This window comes from Labeo rohita, chromosome 19, assembly GCF_022985175.1.
Source record: "Labeo rohita strain BAU-BD-2019 chromosome 19, IGBB_LRoh.1.0, whole genome shotgun sequence".
Taxonomy (NCBI): domain Eukaryota; kingdom Metazoa; phylum Chordata; class Actinopteri; order Cypriniformes; family Cyprinidae; genus Labeo; species Labeo rohita.
The window spans coordinates 12,887,295-12,906,432 of record NC_066887.1 but is presented as its reverse complement, the minus strand read 5'-3'; the positions used below and the strand labels follow the sequence as shown (position 1 = coordinate 12,906,432).

General features: G+C 35.9%; 1 protein-coding gene across 6 annotated transcripts in view; it reads left to right on the top strand.

The window, feature by feature from the left end:
- elmo1 (engulfment and cell motility 1 (ced-12 homolog, C. elegans)) overlaps window positions 1-19,138 on the top strand; it is a 125,894-nt gene that overhangs the window by 67,638 nt on the left and 39,118 nt on the right. For 4 of the 6 annotated variants that reach the window (XM_051136373.1, XM_051136374.1, XM_051136375.1 and 1 more), the window contains 6 exons: window positions 824-865; window positions 1,027-1,077; window positions 1,391-1,513; window positions 1,736-1,864; window positions 6,379-6,483; window positions 9,520-9,628. In XM_051136373.1, the coding sequence (XP_050992330.1) occupies window positions 824-865; window positions 1,027-1,077; window positions 1,391-1,513; window positions 1,736-1,864; window positions 6,379-6,483; window positions 9,520-9,628 (559 nt within the window). The remainder of the gene's footprint in view (window positions 1-823; window positions 866-1,026; window positions 1,078-1,390; window positions 1,514-1,735; window positions 1,865-6,378; window positions 6,484-9,519; window positions 9,629-19,138) is intronic. The other 2 variants (XM_051136378.1, XM_051136376.1) reach the window with 1 other exon arrangement.

The window sequence follows — 19,138 nt, the reverse complement described above, 5'->3', positions numbered from 1 at the left end:
TCTTTAGGAAGTTTTATTCGTTTCTCCTCTTCTTATCACTGCAAGAGCTTTTTTAAATAACCTACATTTTTCTTGGGTTTTCTACTACATATTTTAGTAAGAGAAATCATTACCCAGATAGCACGCGTACGTCTGCAAGATGTCTGTTAAAGATCACTTGATCTGGAAAGCATCTGCTGTGTACAAACATCTGACAGATGTTTGTTTTACATACGTCCTAAATCATAAACATCTTAAAGACATCTAATAGACGTCTATTTGACATCTGATAGGAAACTTCCTATAGACGTATTGCAGATGAGCAAACACTCTTAAAAAATATGTCTAAAAATACATCTTCCAGATGTAAATGCAGGCATCAATTAGACGTCTCTGTGATATATGTGTGCTATTAGGGTACATTGATGTTGTTTGATGAAGTTTTATAAAGCTGTTTTAAGCATAGTTTGTCAGAAAACCTGACACCAGCAGAACCTGAACTTGCGAATGAGTCGGACAGAGACTGCAATTGTTCCGATTGGCTAACACATGCTAGCTGTTTACATGGCTGTATCGTTTCTCATGACACCTATTTTATTGCGTTGTGTTACAAAAATTGCTTACAGCAGCTTTAAGTAAGAAAGAGTGACTTGAGAGTCACAGCGGGCTTGTGTAACTGCCTCATATCCTAAATGTCAATTTACAGTTTCTCCAAGTCTGTTTTGCTGACCTCTCATTTCTGTGCTACTAACAAAATGCCTCTGCTTTCTCTCGCTTCTTTTCTCTTCTCTTTTCTGTCTCGTTCTCTCATTATTTCTTCCCCTCGCTGTGCTCGTAATGGTAGTTTGATGAGGACAATGTGAACATCCTTGATTGTCCTCTTACAGTAAGTGCTCTGTAGTTGAGGTAAAGCCTCTCTAGGTCATTTCACTGCTATTTGACTGAGATATTTCACATGTTTGTAGAGCTACACCGTTTGAAGAGGTTATTGAATATGTGTGAGTGTGTATGAGAACGTAGGTAACTCAATGTTTTGTTTGATTGTAGGAGATGGCTCACATTCTAGCACAGAAGCAGCTGCGCTCAATCATCCTCAGTGTAAGTGCACAGTATTACAAAAATAGTACGAGTAGTATGGCAGTTTGCCAGTCTGAACATAAATATCTCTCTCTCTGGTATTGCCTTCCTGTAATTGATGTAGAAAATATTATAAAATGTCATTTTCTTTAAGGCTTGGGAAAGTAGTGGGTAGTAGTGTTATTATTTGCATAGCTTCTTTCATACATAAACTGCAGATCGAAGTAATTCACAGATCTGAATATAAAACAAAAGTGATGTTTTAGAAAAGGAAATAATATCTCAGCAGTGCAATGTTCTCCATCTGTGTAAAATTCTCCTTCTCTTTTGTCAGAATGTGATTAGGAGTAACAAACCCATAAATGATGAAATGGCCCACCAGTTGTATGTGCTACAAGTTTTGACCTTTAACCTTCTGGAGGACCGCATGATGACAAAGATGGATCCTCAAGACCAGGTAAACCTCTGTCCTCAACTGGGATGACTGCTCAACTGATCAGTCCTACTTATTATACAGCTGCTTGGCAAATGGACATAAATATTTCAGTTGAATCATTCTATTACTTTGTGAAAGAAAGAGTGATATGAGGAACATGTAACTATTGTTGGCCTGTTTCTGTGATTGAGAGATCAGAATCAAGCTGAGGAATAATAAAGTTTCATACCTGTGTTTGTATAGGCTCAAAGGGACATCATCTTCGAGCTGCGCAGGATTGCTTTTGACGTCGAGTGTGAGTCCAACAACAGTGGCAGCATTGAAAAACGCAAGTCCATGTACACCAGAGACTACAAAAAGCTGGGCTTCATTGTAAGTTTTCACACAAGACATTGTAACGTTAGCTCTAAATTGACTAGAACAAATAAATATGTCCATTTAGTCCATTTAATCAACTCAGAATGTGGTTGCAATTGAGGCCTTAATCAAATAGATGCAAGAGGAAATTCATGAACAATGATCTGAAATTGTTTACGACATATTTATTTAGCTAAAGTTGTTTGCCCCCGAATAATATCACTATATTGCCTTGTTCAAAGCATTGTCTGAGTTCCTTGAAGCTTGGCTAAGTTCGGAACATTCAGAGCTCTTTTATCAAATTTGTTTGACACATTTCACTTTAACAGAATATCTGGCGCTCTCTCCTTTGCACATCAAAACAGGTCACCTCATCAGACATGCCCAGATGGTAGAGATGCCGCCAGTCAATCTGTTGTATTTTGACACTAGATTCTTTCTCATGTGAATTTGTCAGCCAGGTTTCAAGTAGGGTTTCAAGAGCTGGCCAATATGAATGAAATATATACTCGATTTCATTTTTGTTTTGTTAGGAAAAAAAAAAAAAAGATTGTTAAAAAGATTTTAAGATGTTAAAAAATATATACAGTTGAGGTCAAAAGTTTACATACACCTTGTAAAATTTGCAAAATGTTAAATTATTTTACCAAAATAAGAGGGATCATACAAAATGCATATTTTTTTTATTTAGTACTGACCTGAATAAGATATTTCACATTAAAGATGTTTACATATAGTACACAAGAGAAAATAATAGTTGATTTTATTAAATGACCCTGTTCAAAAGTTTACACACGCTTGATTATTAATAGTGTGTTGTTACCAGAATGATCCACAGCGGTGTTTATTTTTTTTGTTAAGTGATAGTTGTTCATGAGTCCCTTGTTTATTTGTTACAGTTAAACTGCCTGCTGTTCTTTGGTTTTTCAGCATTTTTGTGTATTTGAATCCTTTCCAACAATGACTTTATGATTTTGAGATCCATCTTTTCACACTGATGATAACTGAAGGACTCATATGCAACTATTACAGAAGGTTCAAACGCTCACTGACGCTCTAGAAGAAAAAAAAACAAAAACCGATGCATTAAGAGCTGGGGGTGAAAACTTTTGAACAGAGTGAAGATGTGTACTTTTTCTTATTTTGCCTAAATAATGTATTTTTTTCATTTAGTACTGCCCTTCAGAAGCTTCAAAAGATTTTCCAGAGGACAAAATTAGTAAAATTTACCCTGATCTTCAAATTACAAAAGTTTTCACCCCCAACTCTTAATGCATCGTATTTCCTTCTGGAGCATCAGTAAACATTTGAACCTTCTGTAATAGTTGCTTATGAGTCCCTCAGTTGTCCTCAGTGTGAAAAAATGGATCTCAAAATCATACAGTCATTGTTGGAAAGGGTTCAAATACACAAAAATGCTGAAAAACCAAAGAATTTGTAGGAGCTAAATAATTTTTCTGAAGAACAGCAGGCAGTTTAACTGTTAAAGACAAACAAGGGACTCGTGAACAACTATCACTAAAAAAAAACAACAAAAAAAACAGCTGTGGATCATTCAGGTAACAACACAGTATTAAGAATCAAGCGTATGTAAACTTTTAAATTCAACTATTCTCTGGTGGACTATACATAAACATCTTTTATGTGAAATATCTTATTCAGGTCAGTACTAAATAAAAATAACATGCATTTTGTATAATCCCTCTTATTTTGGTAAAATAATTAACATTTTGCAGATTCTGCAAGGTGTATGTAAACTTTTGACTTCAACTGTAGATAGATAGATGGATGGATGGATGGATGGAACAATACATTTTTCCTGGTATCAGCTCGAGAATATGAAAGGAGAGGCTGAGACAGGGGTGAAGAGGAGTAGAAGCAGGAACGGACTGTGTGCAGGAGCATATTGTGGTCAGTAGCCTGGAGGGGACAAGACTGAAGTTGTCATGTGCTCCTAAGCCCCTGTGAGCTTCTGAGGTTCACTAAGACCCCTTTCACACTGCCGTGTGCTGTCTAAAGATAAGACCTTCCCTAAATTCCTCCTGCGGTGTTAACACCTCTTCAGATTACACACACACACACACACATTTGTTTTCCCATGCCACCAATATCAAATGACAGGTAGCTCTGAGGGTCTAGACACCATTTTCACAGCGTTTTTAGAGAAGTGTGGAGTTTGTTTCTCCCTGTGATTTGCTGTTAGGGAGCTGTGCAGAATGTGTTAAGACAGCAGTGTTGCTAATGAGGGCTGTGTCCCAACTCTCTCAGGGCATTGTCACATTGATGGATGGGAAATTGGTCTCCAGTGCCCTCGCCAGAGACGTGTTCTTAAGTACTGTGCTCTGCCAGTGGACTCCGGTGGTGTTCAGAATAGAATATTAGCATTTTGCATACTCTGTACTGTGCAGTATATACTGTATGGTATAGTATGTTCTATGTGTATTATGCTGTATATACACTATCCCTCAGAAAGACTGTGGCTGATGAGATGTTAATGTTACAAAAGATTTCTAAATTCTGTTCTTTTGGATTTGTGTTTTGCAGTTTTCAATATTAAGAAGCACAAATGTTTTTAACATTAATAATAAGAAATATTTCTTGAGCACCAAATCAGCATATTAGAATGAAGACTGGAGTAATGGAGCTAAAAATTCAGCTGACACTACAGGACTAAGTTATTTAAAAAAAAAAAAAAAATTAGAAAACTATGGAAGCCTGTTTCCACCTCAAAATAAAAATAAAAAGGTAATTTGCGATGTATCTCACAATTCAGACTTTTTTTCACAATTTCGAGTTTACATCTCAGACTTTATAACTCACAATTTTGACTTTTTTTTTCAGAATTGCATGATACAAACTCACAATTGTAACTTTTTCTCGGAATTCTGAGATATAAACTCACAACAAGTTATAAAGTCAGAATTGTGAGATACAAAGTCAGAATTGTGATTTATAAAGTCAGAAATGCAAGAAATAAAGTAAGAATTGTGAAAGATAAAGGCAGAATTGCGAGATAAAGTCAGAAATGCAAGATATAAAGTCAGAATTGTGAGTTAAGTCTCAACTGTGAGTTTTAAAGAATTGCAAGAGATAAAGTCAGAATTATAAGATATAAAGTCAGATTTGTGAGACATAAACTGGCAATTCTGACTCTTTTCTTAGAATTGCGTGATATAAACTTGCATTTCTAACGTTTTCTCAATTCTGAGATATAAAGTCAGGATTGCGAGTTATAAAGTCAGAATTGTAAGTTATAAAGTCAAAAATTCAAGATATAAAGTCAGAAATGCAAGAAATAAAGTAAGAACTGTGAAAGATAAAGTCAGAATTTGCGAGAGATAAAGTCAGAATTTGTGAGAAATAAACTGGCGACTGACTTTTTTTCTCAATTGCATGACATAAACTCACATTTTTAACTTTTTCTCAGAATTCTGAGATATAAAGTCAGAATTGTGAGTTAAGTCTCAATTGTGAGTTTTAAAGAATTGCGAGAGATAAAGTCAGAATTGTAAGATATAAAGTCAGATTTGAAGTCAGAGATGAGACATAATCTGGCGATAAGAATCTAAGAATTGCATAATATACACTCGCAATTGCGAGTTATTAAGATCTGAGGGGGAAAAACATATTTTCTCAGAATTGCAACTTTATTTCTCAGAATTGCGAGTTTAATTCTTACAATTCGGAGTTCTCTTCCTCACACTTGCGAGTTTAAAAAAAGTCAGAATTACAATATGTAAACTTGTAATTTCAGATAAAAAGTTGCAATTACCTTCTATTTTTTATTCAGTGGTGGAAACGATAGAAAACAATTATTTTAAACACTGCCATTACTTGCGGTCCTTTTATCACATACAGTTTGAAAATGTAAGGATCAAGTTGAGCATGTTGCATTGTGGGATCCAGAATTCAGCCCAGCTCTCATTACATGCTGGTTATTTCATATCATACTTCCAATCACTGGCATCCTTTGCACAGTATATGTATTCCAAACTGCAAGCGTACAAAGTTAGTATGCCCTTCCAAACATACCCTCTAGCTCTGTTTCTCTCTCTTTGTTTTTTTTTGTTTCATAATAAACCACGTTTTTACTCTGTGTGGTTTCTCTGTTGAGCGCCCCAGACTCACCAGGGTCCATCCGAAGGCAAGAACTTTCAAACACGGCGTAATTGGCAACTCTAAATCCAGCCAGACAGCCACAGAGCCCTCATCCTCAAAGGCAACCATCTCACATTTTCTGAAAAGCGCAGATTAGTTTGAAGTAGACTGTCGAGTAGAGGGAGCCGATATCGCAGTCCTAGCATTCGCAGAAAGCTTGCTGGGCCTTTGTCATCCATCGGGGATATGCAGGCCTGTTTCTGAATCACGGATTTTTTGTGCGGTGGAACCAATTTGACACTTGTCTTATCTGGACTTAGGCAGTCTGAATGCATTACGTGACTCTTGGTGTGATTCCAACGCGAGTCGTGGAGTCAAGGCAGGAGTGTGTTTACTCTCGATCATGCTTGTGTTTCTGTGTGTTTGTGTAGAATCACGTGAATCCTGCGGTAGACTTCACTCAGATTCCTCCTGGGATGCTGGCTCTGGACAACATGCTCTATTTCGCCAGACACCATCAGGATGCTTATATCAGGGTAAGACACGTTCACATTACATAGGTGTGGAAATGAGAAAATGCTATTTGTTTATGATCTGTTTTATTTATATTCTGCCTAGTGCTGATTAGTTAACACCTCTAAAGCCAAGTGTTACCTCACCGCTGAAGACCTGAGTCATGCTTTTACATTAAGATGGGTTCGATTAAAGGAGAAACCCACTTCCAGAACAACAATTTACAGATAATGTACTCACCCCCTTGTCATCCAAGATGTTCATGTCTTTCTTTCTTTAGTCGTAAGGAAATTGTTTTTTGAGAAAAACATTTCAGGATTTCCCTCCATATAATGGACTGCTACGGTGCCCTGAGTTTGAACTTCCAAAATGCAGTTTAAATGTGGCTTAAAATGATCCCAAATACGGTTTTAAATGATCCCAGCCAAGGAAGAAGGGTCTTATCTAGTGAAACAATTGGTTATTTTCATAAAAATAATACAATTTATATACTTTTTAATCTTAAACGCTTGTCTTGTCTTGCTCTGCCTGAACTCTGTGTATTCTGGCTCATGACAGTTAGGGTATGTCAAAAAACTGATTGTATTTTATCCCTCAATTTTAAAATCGTCCTATATATATATATTTTTTTTTTTTTGTTACCTTTTTTGTTAAAGGTGTTTGATCTTCTTTGCATGTTCACTTTGCAAAGACTGGGTCGGAACTTCTGTAGCGATGTAGGACGATTTTGAAGTGATTTTTGAAGTTGAGGGAGAAAATACGATAAGAGATTTTTGAAATACCCTAACTTTCTTGAGCCAGAATACACAGAGTTCAGGGAGAGCAAGACAAGATGAGCATTTGACATTAAACAGTATTTAAATTGTTTATTTTTTTTTTAAGAAAATAACTGATCGTTTCGCATTAAACCGCATTTTACCAAAAAAAAAAAAAAAAACGCGAAATTGGGGCACCAAATCAGTCCATTATAAGGAGGAAAATCTTTAAATGTTTTCCTCAAAAAAAGCAATTTCTTTACAACTAAAGAAGGAAAGACATGAACATCTTGGATGACAAGGGGGTGAGTACATTATCTGTAAATTGTTGTTCTGGAAGTGGACTTCTCCTTTAAAGGGATAGAAAATTCTGTCATTGATTACTCACTGTAAGACCTCATGTTTGTTCATGTTTGGACCACAAATTAAGATGTTTTTGATGAAATCTGAGAGCTTTCTGACCCTGCATAAATAGCAACGCAACTTACAAGTTATAATCTCATATTCTCGTGGCTTCATAACATTATGGTTGAACCACTGATGTCACATGGACTTTTGTAAAAACCTTTCTGGGCCTTGAACATGTCAGTTGCATTACTGTCTATGCAGGGCCAGAAAGCTTTCGGATTTCATCAAAAATATTTTAATTTGTGTTTCAAAGATGAACAGTCTTATGGGTTTAGAATGACATGAGGGTGATTATTAATGACAGAATTTTCATTATTGGGTGAGCTATCCCTTTAAAGATTCACCCTATGTGTTTTGTAAATGCATGGTATAGGTTGCATATATAGATTGCAGTTTGTGCAAGAACACTGGAACTGAGTGAATCGTGTTAGATCTGATGATTTTGTGTTAGGTGTTTGGTGATTTTCCTCTGAAATGTGTCATCTACCCCTCTGTTCATACTCTTGGACTGAGTAAGGAAAGTAGAGTTGAATGAGGACATTTCTTGTCTCCTCGCATAACTCTTTAACTGTACTATTCCACTTCACTGCCCTCCACAGCTGCGTTCTGTGACTCTTCAGCTCATCGCTGCTCTCAAGCGATACCCTGATAAACACTAAAATACACTCCAGTGCGCTTACATTGGGCAGTGTAAAGACACTTTTTATTTTTGGGCAACCTCATCACAGGATCTAGGACAACAGCTCTTCCTAACCTGAAATACAACTTACAACCCTGCTTGATGTTGTTTGTGTTATTTCTAGCAATAAACTGTAAATAAACATCTAAATTAAAGAGGTTGTTCACCTAAAAATGAATCATTTACTCAGCCTCATGTCATTCCAAATGTGTTATTCCAATTACTTTCTTTGTTTGAGCCAAATACAAAAGAAGATATTTTAAGAAGAATGTTTTTGGCCATACATTTAAAATCAGTGGGGTCCAAACCAACATTCTTCAAAATATCAGTTGTGTTCTGCAGGGAAAAAAAATGGGGTGAACTATCAATTTAAATAGACAAAATGTATTAATTAAACAAAATAAAAACTATAAAATAAACCAAAAAAAGTGCAAATAGCCCGCCTCGTTGGCAGAGGCTATTTATTCTAACTGTAGGTGTAGGGAGGGCTTATATTGTTTAATAATTTGAATAAAAATGATAGTTTACACTCGTTATACGTTATTATTGCATACGGTTTTATAATGTACTACAATACTGAGGTGCAAATGCAATTGCCACTATTTACAATAAGTAGTATATATAGCCAAAAATCCTGCTATTTTAGCATAGTGTATATAGAATCTATAGCTATTTGCACTTAGTGTAAATAGCATATCGCTAAGAAAATAGTGCTATTTTCACCTAGTGTAAACAGAATGCATTGCTATTTGCACTTAGTGTAAATAGCATCTATCGTTAAGAAAATATGCTATTTTCACTTAGTGTAAATAACATCTAATTGCTATTTACACTTAGTGTAAATAGCCTCTATCGCTATTTGCACTTATAATAAATAGCCACTGCCTAAAATTAAATGGGAGAGATTCAAAAGGAATTAAACTTGATTAATAAAATGAATAAAACTAGAGTGTGATTATTTGCTATTTTTCTGCCAAGTTTATTTCTTGTGTGGCATTAAAATTAAAAATATTACTTTTTTTTTAAATAGGGGAGAATCATGTAGTAACTGGGTTGCACACACAAATGAATTAGTAGTTAATTAAAAGCTGCGCACAAAAATTAAAGGTAGGTAATGTACAGTGAAGTTTTTTTCCACAAAGCATTTTGCTTAAATAGATTTAATTCTATTACATTTACACATTTAATTAACACTTAATTCCATGTGTATGTTACAGATTGTACTGGAGAACAGCAGTCGTGAGGATAAACACGAATGTCCATTCGGGCGCAGTAGTATTGAACTGACGAAGATGCTGTGTGAAATTCTCAAAGTGGGAGAACTTCGTAAGTGTCATCATTTTCATCTTTTATTTATTATTTACTTCTGCCGGATGTCTCCATTGAGATTCATTCATTTTGGTCTGTCTTTGTCTTTCTTCCACACATGTTGAGAGTGAACAGTTGCCAGCACTGAAGATAAAAGGCAACATTAGACTTTATAATTGTAGAGGAGTTCATAAATTAATGAAGTAAAGAGCCTAATGTTTGCCCCCTTCCACCTCTGCAGTGTCTGAGCTTTTACGGCTTGCTTTTATGTCTCAAGTTGAGGCTGCAACAGCCAGCGTTGTCTGACTTGAGCTAATGCATAAGGATTGAGACTAGTCTGACTCAAATTCAAAGCAGGATGCTTGGTTAGGTTGTTTCGACCTTGCACGTAGGGGAAAGAGTAATGGAAAGTGGCAGAGAGAGACAGAGATGATATATGGAGGTGAGCAGGACAGAGAGGTGTGGGATAGATCTCAACGGGCGGCACTGTGAGGTGTTATATGTGTGGCTGTGTGACTCATGGATGACCAATGAGTTACAGTAGAAACGTTTAGAACTAGATTTCCTTTATGAAAAAGTAAGTGGTGTTTGCCTATGCAGAACTTTGTTGTATAGGTGGTTTCCATAGATATTTGAACACAGATACCACGTTCGACCACTCCAGACACGTCAATGCATCACTCACGGTTAAAATCAATTTAAATTCCTGAAGAAATGGAATGACATTTCACAGGAGAGAATGTGTTGGTTTGTGTTAGGTATGTATGAAAGGGATAGTTCACCCAAAAATGAAAATTCTGTCATTAATTACTCACCCTCATGGCATCCAAACCCATTTTTATCCATTTTATTCTTCAAGCTGTGTGATTTATGGTATAATTCATGTCAAGTGCATTACCAGCCTGCTTATTATTAAAGAAATTAATCTTCTAGTCATATATTATTTAGATAAGAGTTTCTGCACCCAAATCATTAACTTTTACCTCAGTTTGGCTGCTCATCTCCTTGTGGGCCAGTCTGAGATTCTCATATCCTGCTCTGGAGTCCTGAGGAATCACAAAGAACTATGAATCCGTTTCTGTATTCAGTCACGCACCATTTAATGCGGCACAGTTGGAGTGATTCATCACATTTATTAAGCACAATATCGAGAGAGTAATGAGCAGCCAGCAAAGCATTTTATTGTTTAAAAACTCCATTTGGTATTCTGATTCAAGTTAGCAGGGAAGAGGTTATTAGCACAACTTCACTGACAGCTTTTGGGCGTTATTGAACGGCAAGTACATTCTCAGTGGAGATTGCTCCCCCATCCTGTCATCGGAAACTTAATTAAATGAACTTGCTGAGAAAGCTTAATGTAATTCCTCATTTAAAAGTAATGCGTGCGTTTTAAAGCCGGGGCTGAGGCAGGACACTTCTTTTTTTAATAGGAGAAGAGCACTTTTACCTACTCTTAGTAAGTTTCCGTTTGGCGTATACTTTTGTTCGAGGCGATTTATAGTGCAAGTTGATGTTTGCGACCTGACAGTTGAGGTAAAAAGTTAACATACACCTTGCAGAATCTGCAAAATTGTAATTATTTTACTAAAATAAGAGGGATCATGCAAAATTAATGTTGTTTTTTTATTTAGAGCTGACCTAAATAAGATATTTCTTATAAAAGACATTTACATATAGTTCACAAGAGAAAACAATAGTTGAATTTTTAAAAATGACCGTTTGTAAGTTTACATATGCTTGATTCTTAATACTGTGTTGTTACCTGAATAATCCACAGCTGTTTTTTCTGTTTTGTGATAGTTGATCATGAGTCCTTTGTTTGTCCTGAACAGTTACAGACTGCCGAATTCAGGTCTCACAAATTCTTCAGTTTTCTAGCATTTTGTATATTTGAACCCTTTCCAACAATGACTGTATGATTTTGAGATCCATCTTTTCACACTGAGGACAACTGAGGGACTCACATGCAACTATTACAGAAGGTTCAAATGCTCACTGATGCTTCAGAGGGAAACACAATGCATTAAGAGCCGGGGGTGAAAACTTTTGAACAGAATGAGTACAGTACATTTTTCGTATTTTGCCTAAATATCATATTTTTTTCATTTAGTACTGCCCTTCAGATGCTACAGAAGATACTTAAATGTTTCCCAGAAGACAAAATAAGTTGCATTTACCCTGATCTTCAAATTCCAAAAGTTTTCACCCCCCGTCTCTTAATGCATTGTGTTTCCTTCTGGAGCATCAGTGAGTGTTTGAACCTTCTGTAATAGTTGCATGTGAGTCCCACAGTTGTCCTTAGTGTGAGAAGATGGATCTCAAAATTATACAGTCATGGTGAAAAGGGTTCAAATGCAGAAAAAATGCTGAAAAACCAAAGAATTTGTGGGACCTGAAGGATTTTTCTGAAGAACCGCGGGCAGTTTAACTGTTCAGGACAAACAAGGGACTCATGAACAACTATCACTAAACAAAAAAAAACAGCTGTGGATCAATCAGGTAACAACACAGTATTAAAAATCAAGTGTATTAATACTTTTGAACAGGGTAATTTTTATAAATTAAACTATTATTTTTTTCTACTATATAAAATATCTTATTCAGGTCAGTACTAAATATATAAAAAAAACATGCATTTTGTATGATCCCTCTTATATTGGTTAAATAATTAACATTTTGCAGATTCTGCAAGGTGTATGTAAACTTTTGACCTCAACTGTATTTGCCTCCCTATACACCATACTCTTCTCATTTAGTATCTTCTACAAACAGACAGACATGGCCTGGAGATGTCGCAGACTGTATTTATGCCAGCTTGTGTGCTTGCCAATCCAGGAGGAGCCCTGTCACACCTGTGAAAGCTCTGGAGACTGCAGCAGCGTTGCAGATGATTGCTCATTTTATGTTGATTAGAGTTTCCCAACACTTGTTTTAGCTTTTAGGCCATCATTTCCCTTCAATTATGCTGATACGGTGCCCTGTTGCACGCAAACAATTCTGGCTGAACCATCTCTCGATACCCTGTCAATTTGCCCCTACCGGTGATAGATTTTTAATGGCATATCCCACATCACATTTAACTATGTTTTATCTTGCTATGGCACAAGAGTTTCTGTTCGACCGCTACTTCCGTCAGCAGTCATGAATTATTTATTAGGAATCCAGGTGTCCCTGCTTCACCTCCTCTCAGAGAAGCGCTGAAAGTTTTATAGCCGTCCATGTTTTTCCTGCAAAAGCTTTAATGGAATCTGTGGTGGTCAGGCGCCATGCAATGGCTTCCTATTTCAGTCTTTAAAAAGGCGTATCTAATATTTATGAGGAGAATCAAAATGGCTACAGGCAGAAATGTCCTTGCTTATGGATTTATGGTGTTATTGCACTTTTACAGGGGGAACAGAGTGGTGCCTTTCCACCTTATGACTGAACTTACATATTAATGATGGCTCAGTACTGTGTATTTTTTGGGCAGCTACAGAGGTGAAATGGTCATGGTAAGCACATATGCATTACAGAGGTGGAAACCAGTGCATTTGTCTTTTTGAATAAACTTCTTGCAAAGATCCAGTTTACAACATATTTCTGTTAAGCAACTGCCCTAAAAACTAGGGATGCACCGAAATTTCAGCTGCTGAAATTGCTTTTTTTCCCAGTTTTCAGCAAAAAGAGATAATAATAGCTTTGTAGGACTATACGTTATTTGAATATTTACTCATTAAAAATAAAAAAAAAAGTTAAATGTGACCCTGGACCACAAAATTATCGATTTTTCTTTTATGCCAAAAATCCTTAGGATATTAAGTAAAGATCATGTTCCATGAAGATATTTTGTAAATTTCCTATCGTAAATGTATCAAAACTTAATTTTTGATTAGTAATATGTAGGGATGCACGATATTATCGGACTGATATCGGAATCGGCCGATAATGACTTCAAATGTAAATATCGGCATCGGCCCGATATGAAAAATTATGCCGATATGTTTTGCCGATAAGATGAATATGTTAACTCACATGTGCTAAGGGTGTGCTAGGGATTAGATCACGTCAGCAGTGTGGCTCATTCTTGAAGCAAAGTTTTGACTGAATGAGGAGTAGATTCACTGTTTTGTATCGCTGCATTTAAACTGAGAATACACATACAGAATGATGCATAGCAATAGCACGTGCAGTGGCAGCAGCGGCTATAGGAGAAAGCGCGCCGTTGTTCCATTTGGGATAATTTACTGTTGCCTGTTTCATATCCAGTCACTAGATCGCTAAATGCACATTTTAAATGGTTTTATGGTGCTCTTTGTTGTATTTTGAAACCCAATGGCTGTGTTTGCACATGACATGATCTGCATTTAAAATAAAAAGTAATTACGGCGCGCGGTCAGTGAATTCTCTTTCTTCGGCGGCGCAACGGCAAAACACACTGTTGCTCATATGAAACATTTTTCGTGAATATGACACAAGTGAGGTACAAAGCATTCTTTATAAGTTAAATAATTGGTTAGCAGGCAAATGTTAGTAGCGACCATACTTTTGGATTCATGCAGTTCGAGCCAATACATTTAAAGCCATAAGCGGCTGTGTGTCCTGTTTTCCCGGTTGGTCACGAATTGCCACAAACTTAATAATATTTAGTTTCTTTTCACAAATCATCACCGTCTCACCCTTTAATTTCTTAATTTTTTAATTTACTTTTAATCCATGTTGTCGGATCATTTATGCGGGTAAACTGCGTGTGGGAAATAAAAGATTTCGTGGCAATAAATTAAGAATTCGTTAATACGACTTTTTAATTCGTTCCCTTATTTTACAAATTAATAAATTAATAAAACGTAGGAACGAATTAACAAGTTGTAGGAAATAATTATGTTCGTGTCCCGCAGCCCTGTCAGAGCGCAGTGCACCGTATAAAATAATTAGAAATTATAATTAAACATGACTTAGTGACTACATTTCTATTACTTTCTTTCCATGTTGAATGCCTTTGTATTGCAGGGCTCTAGAATGATCAAAACTGTCACTTTTTTTTTTTTTTTTTTTTTTTTTTAAATGTGCAAGTTAAAATTTGACGTGGTCGCACTGCTCCATACAGCGCGGGTTACAGAGTTACAAAGCCGTGGCATATTCAGGATTTCACTGATCACGCAAAGAGTAGTTTTCGTTGTGAGCGCTTCGGGTGTAGAGCCTGGTTTGTATTTGTAGTGTCAGCACGAGCCAGGTGGTGACGGCAAAAAGGACGCGACTATTCTGGAAACGATGGCGGACGGAGGATTTGGTTTTCGAGTAGGGTAAAAGACCGCTTGTTAAACCAGAGAAGGTAAACATGTTGGTATTCTTGTGCAAAAAAAGTGTACTGTTTTGCCAGTTGGTCACGAATTGCCACATAACTTAATATTTTTATTTTCCCAAATCCTCACCGTCTCACCCTTTAATTTCTTAGGTTTATTTTCTTGTCATTCACTTTTAATCCATATTTTCGTATCTCTTACTGTGATAAATTGCGGGTGGGAAATAAAATATTTCGTGGGAATAAATTAACAATTCATTAATACTACATATTAATTCGTTCCCTCATTTTACAAATTAATAAATTAATAAATCATAGGCACGAATTAAGAAATTGTAGCAATGAATTATGTCCTGTTCATGTCCCGCAAAGCACCCTCACAGTCACCCAGTTTAGTTCTACTTTTCTGTTTTCGTTTTGAAATGTTGTATTCAGATTGCGAATTCGAAAGTGAAAGCATCCGAAGTTCGGCTTATAACATAGCAAAAGTGAACTTAATTTACAAAATTCAGATCATAAATAATGCTAGTCTACTGATGAAAAAGAAGGGATTGAATGTAAACCACTCATTACTATTTATTTAATCCTAACGAATAAGTTATTGTTAAAAACTAACTTTCCAAATAAAATGATATATATCGGTATCGGTATCGGTATCGGCCAAAATGAGATGAAAAAATATCGGCATATCGGATATCGGCAAAAATCCAATATCGTGCATCTCTAGTAATATGCATTGCTAAGGACTTAATTTAGACAACTTTAAAGGTGTTTTCTCAAAAAAAAAAAAAAATTGTTGCATCCTTAGATTTCAGATTTTCAAATAGTTGTATCTCGAACAAATATTGTCCTATCCTAACAAACCATACATCAATGGAAAGCTTATTATTCAGTTTTCAGATGCTGTATATGACCCTTATGGCTGCTTTTGTTGTCCAGGGTCACATATCTGATTCTGTTGCATAGAACTGAATAAAAACAATATATTAATGTTTAATATTATTATTTTTCTGTCCGGTTTTATTGTTACTTTTAATAAAAGTGTCGTTATTTTATTGGCTTGTGTTTTTAAATTAAAGTTAAATTAAAAAGTCTTACAAAATTAGTTTTTTATTATTTAATAAAAATAATAAATAATTATTACAAAACATTTTCGGTTTCAATTTTTGGTTTTTAGCCAAGTGCGTCCAGAATTTTAGGTTTTGGCTCAGAATTTTTATTTCAGATGTCTCTTTGCTAAAAACAATTTTTTGTAGTCTGATCTATATTTGCAATGTCAAACAACCTAAGTATATGAGAAATATTAATAATGATTTTTTTATATTATCTAGTAACACTATTGTTTGGTGAGGTTTTTTTTAAAGTTTCTTAAAGCCTCTTGTGCACACTGAGGTTGTGTTTTTTTGCGATTAAAAACAGTGATATTCTGGAATATTATTACAATTTAAAATAACTCTTTTCTATTTTAATATTTTTTAATATAATTTATTCATGTGACGTCAAAGCTGAATCTTTAGCATTATAACTCTAGTCTTCAGTGTCACATGATCCTTCAGAAATCATTCTAACATGCTGATTTGCTGCTCAAAAACAGTTGTGCTGCTTAATATTTTTGTGTTCAAAAAGTTAAAGTTCAAAACAACACCTTTATTTAAAAAATCAATCTTTTGTAACATTATATATGTCTTTACTGTCACATTTGGTCAATTTAATGCATTTAATGCGTGCTGAAAAGTTATTTCTTAAATAAAATAATAAAAAATCTTGCTGACTCCAAACTTTTGAATGCTATTGTGTAAAATGAGTATAAATACAGAAATATTCAGGGAACAATTGTGAAAAATGTTAAATGATATTAACAATTTAAAACAATCCAAGGATGGATTGACAGCACATGGCTTTGTTTTGTATTATATTTGTAAATCTGCCACACTAAGCATGTCACAGATCACCACCATTAATAATCCCATGAGCATCAGAGATCCTCAGCTCCACACATGCGATGCGATGGGTTAACAGCATCAGGAATAGGCTTGTCTGTAACTGTCCACATTATCTCACACCTCTCGGATGATGTTTTTGACATCCCTGCTGCTCCATCATGAGCTCCCTACTGAGATATGGCACACTTTTAAGACGGGCACAAGGCGCCATGCCTGGGCAAGCCCGTGTAATGCCTGAGGGATCAACTTTGAGTCTGTGGATGAAATCATCAGCTCTACTCTTTGCTCTAGTTGCTACCGGAATGCAGTGAAAAAAAATTAAAAATACAATGAGTAAAAAGTGCTTCTTTCTGCATATTGACATGCCTCTCCCACATGTCTTGCTAAGCACTGAAGTGTATTTGTTTAGTGGGAAATGTTCTCCTAGGACCATCTTCTGCTTCAGTACTCGCTGAGGCTCTTTTTTCTCCTCTGTAAAGAAGTTAGTGGATATGGATGTTGGTATTGACAGGCTCTAGTGTTGAAGTACCTCAGTTTCACTTCAGCTGCGCTCGGTAATAAGACCACTCATGGCACAATGCACAAATGCTGACGAAAATACACACTGTGCGGGCAATTACATGGAGAGGACGATGGACGCTAGAGAGCCAAGTTGAGTTAAATGGAAATTTACACTGCCTTTGAAGTGATCCCTGCGGCTGATTCAGATTATAAGGTCCCATTAGCAGCTCAAAGAGGTTCAAAAGAAGCCCTTACATGTAGTATTTTGTCTAGTTAGAGTCGAGAGTTGAAGTTGAAAATAGCAGGTTAAAAAAAGAGGTCTTGAACCATTTTGAGGCTGAGGACCACTTTGTGAATAGGTAGGGCAGAGAAAGTTCATTGTAGTTCATGTTGATTTTTTTTTAAGTCTGGCCTATGATGCACATTTTGTGTTGTTCCAAGCCAGTTGTCCATACAGTGCAAGTCAATGGGGTTCAAAACAACAATGGAGCCTATTTACTTTAAAGGGATAGTTCACCCAAAAATGAAAATTACCCCAAGATTGATTCACCCTCAAGCCATCCTAGGTGTATATGACTTTCATCTTTCAGATGGATACAATTAGAGTTATATTAATAATTGTCCTGGCTCCTCCAAGCTTTATAATGGAAGTGAACAGGGGTCAAGATTTTGAAGCAAAATAAAGTGCATCCATCTATCATAAAAAGTACTACACGTGGCTCCAGGCGCTTAATAAAGACCGTGTATTGATGCATTTGTGTAAGACAAATAGTTTATAGTTTTAAGTATGTATATTTTTCTTTCAAAAAAACGTGTTGATTCACTTCAGAAGGCCTTTTTATGATGGATGGATGCACTTTGTTGGACTTCAAAATCTCGACACCCATTCACTACCATTATAAAGCCTGGAAGATCCAGGACATTTTTTAATATAACTCCAACTGTATTCAATTGAAAGAAGAAAGTCATATACATCTTGGATGGTTTGAGGGTGAGTAAATCATGATGTAATTTTTATTTTTGGGTGAACTATCCCTTCAGTTGTATGGACAAAAATGAAACATAAGTATCTTCAGAATATTTCTTTTGTGTTCCACATAAGAAACAAAGTCTGTAAAATAAACTTGTCACTGTAGATGTTCAGCTTAAAGTTTTCCCATCTTAGAGATGACAATTCAATGCTTCATTTCTGAAAGCTACAAACTATCAGATTGCTGGAAGGTCTTTTCAGGATAGAAGAATTGATGGAAAGTGAGTAAAAAAAGATGAGACAGCTGTGCTGTTGGTGTGGTCAAGTTTTCTCATGCAAAATAGATGAGTGAACAGATGCAGCTGCTGTCAGCAACTTACCCACAGTCAAACACAGAGGTTCAGGTCCAGTAGAACATCTGCTGTTTATATTACACAGCAAGACAGATTCTGTAGTGTTTGTGTATGATTAAATAGATACTAATTCTACAAAGGAAATCAATAGTCTGTGTATTCAACTGCATGTATAATAGTTTGTGGATTGACATGCATTTATGGCAATTAGTGGATTGACGTGTATTATAGCTGACCTCTGTATTATAGTTGGTAGATTGAAGTGTGTTATGATAGCTTGTGGACTGACGTCTGAGTATGAGACAAGTGAACAGATTGGCAGCTGTCTCATCTGCCATGTATCGTCAGTTGTTTACATCATGTTGGCAAACCTGCCTCGAGTAATATTTCTCCATGATCTTCTTCAATTCTCTCACTCAGTCTAAGATTGTTGAACATTTGCTTGAAGGTGATTTAAAAGAGATTCACCATAAATAAAAATTC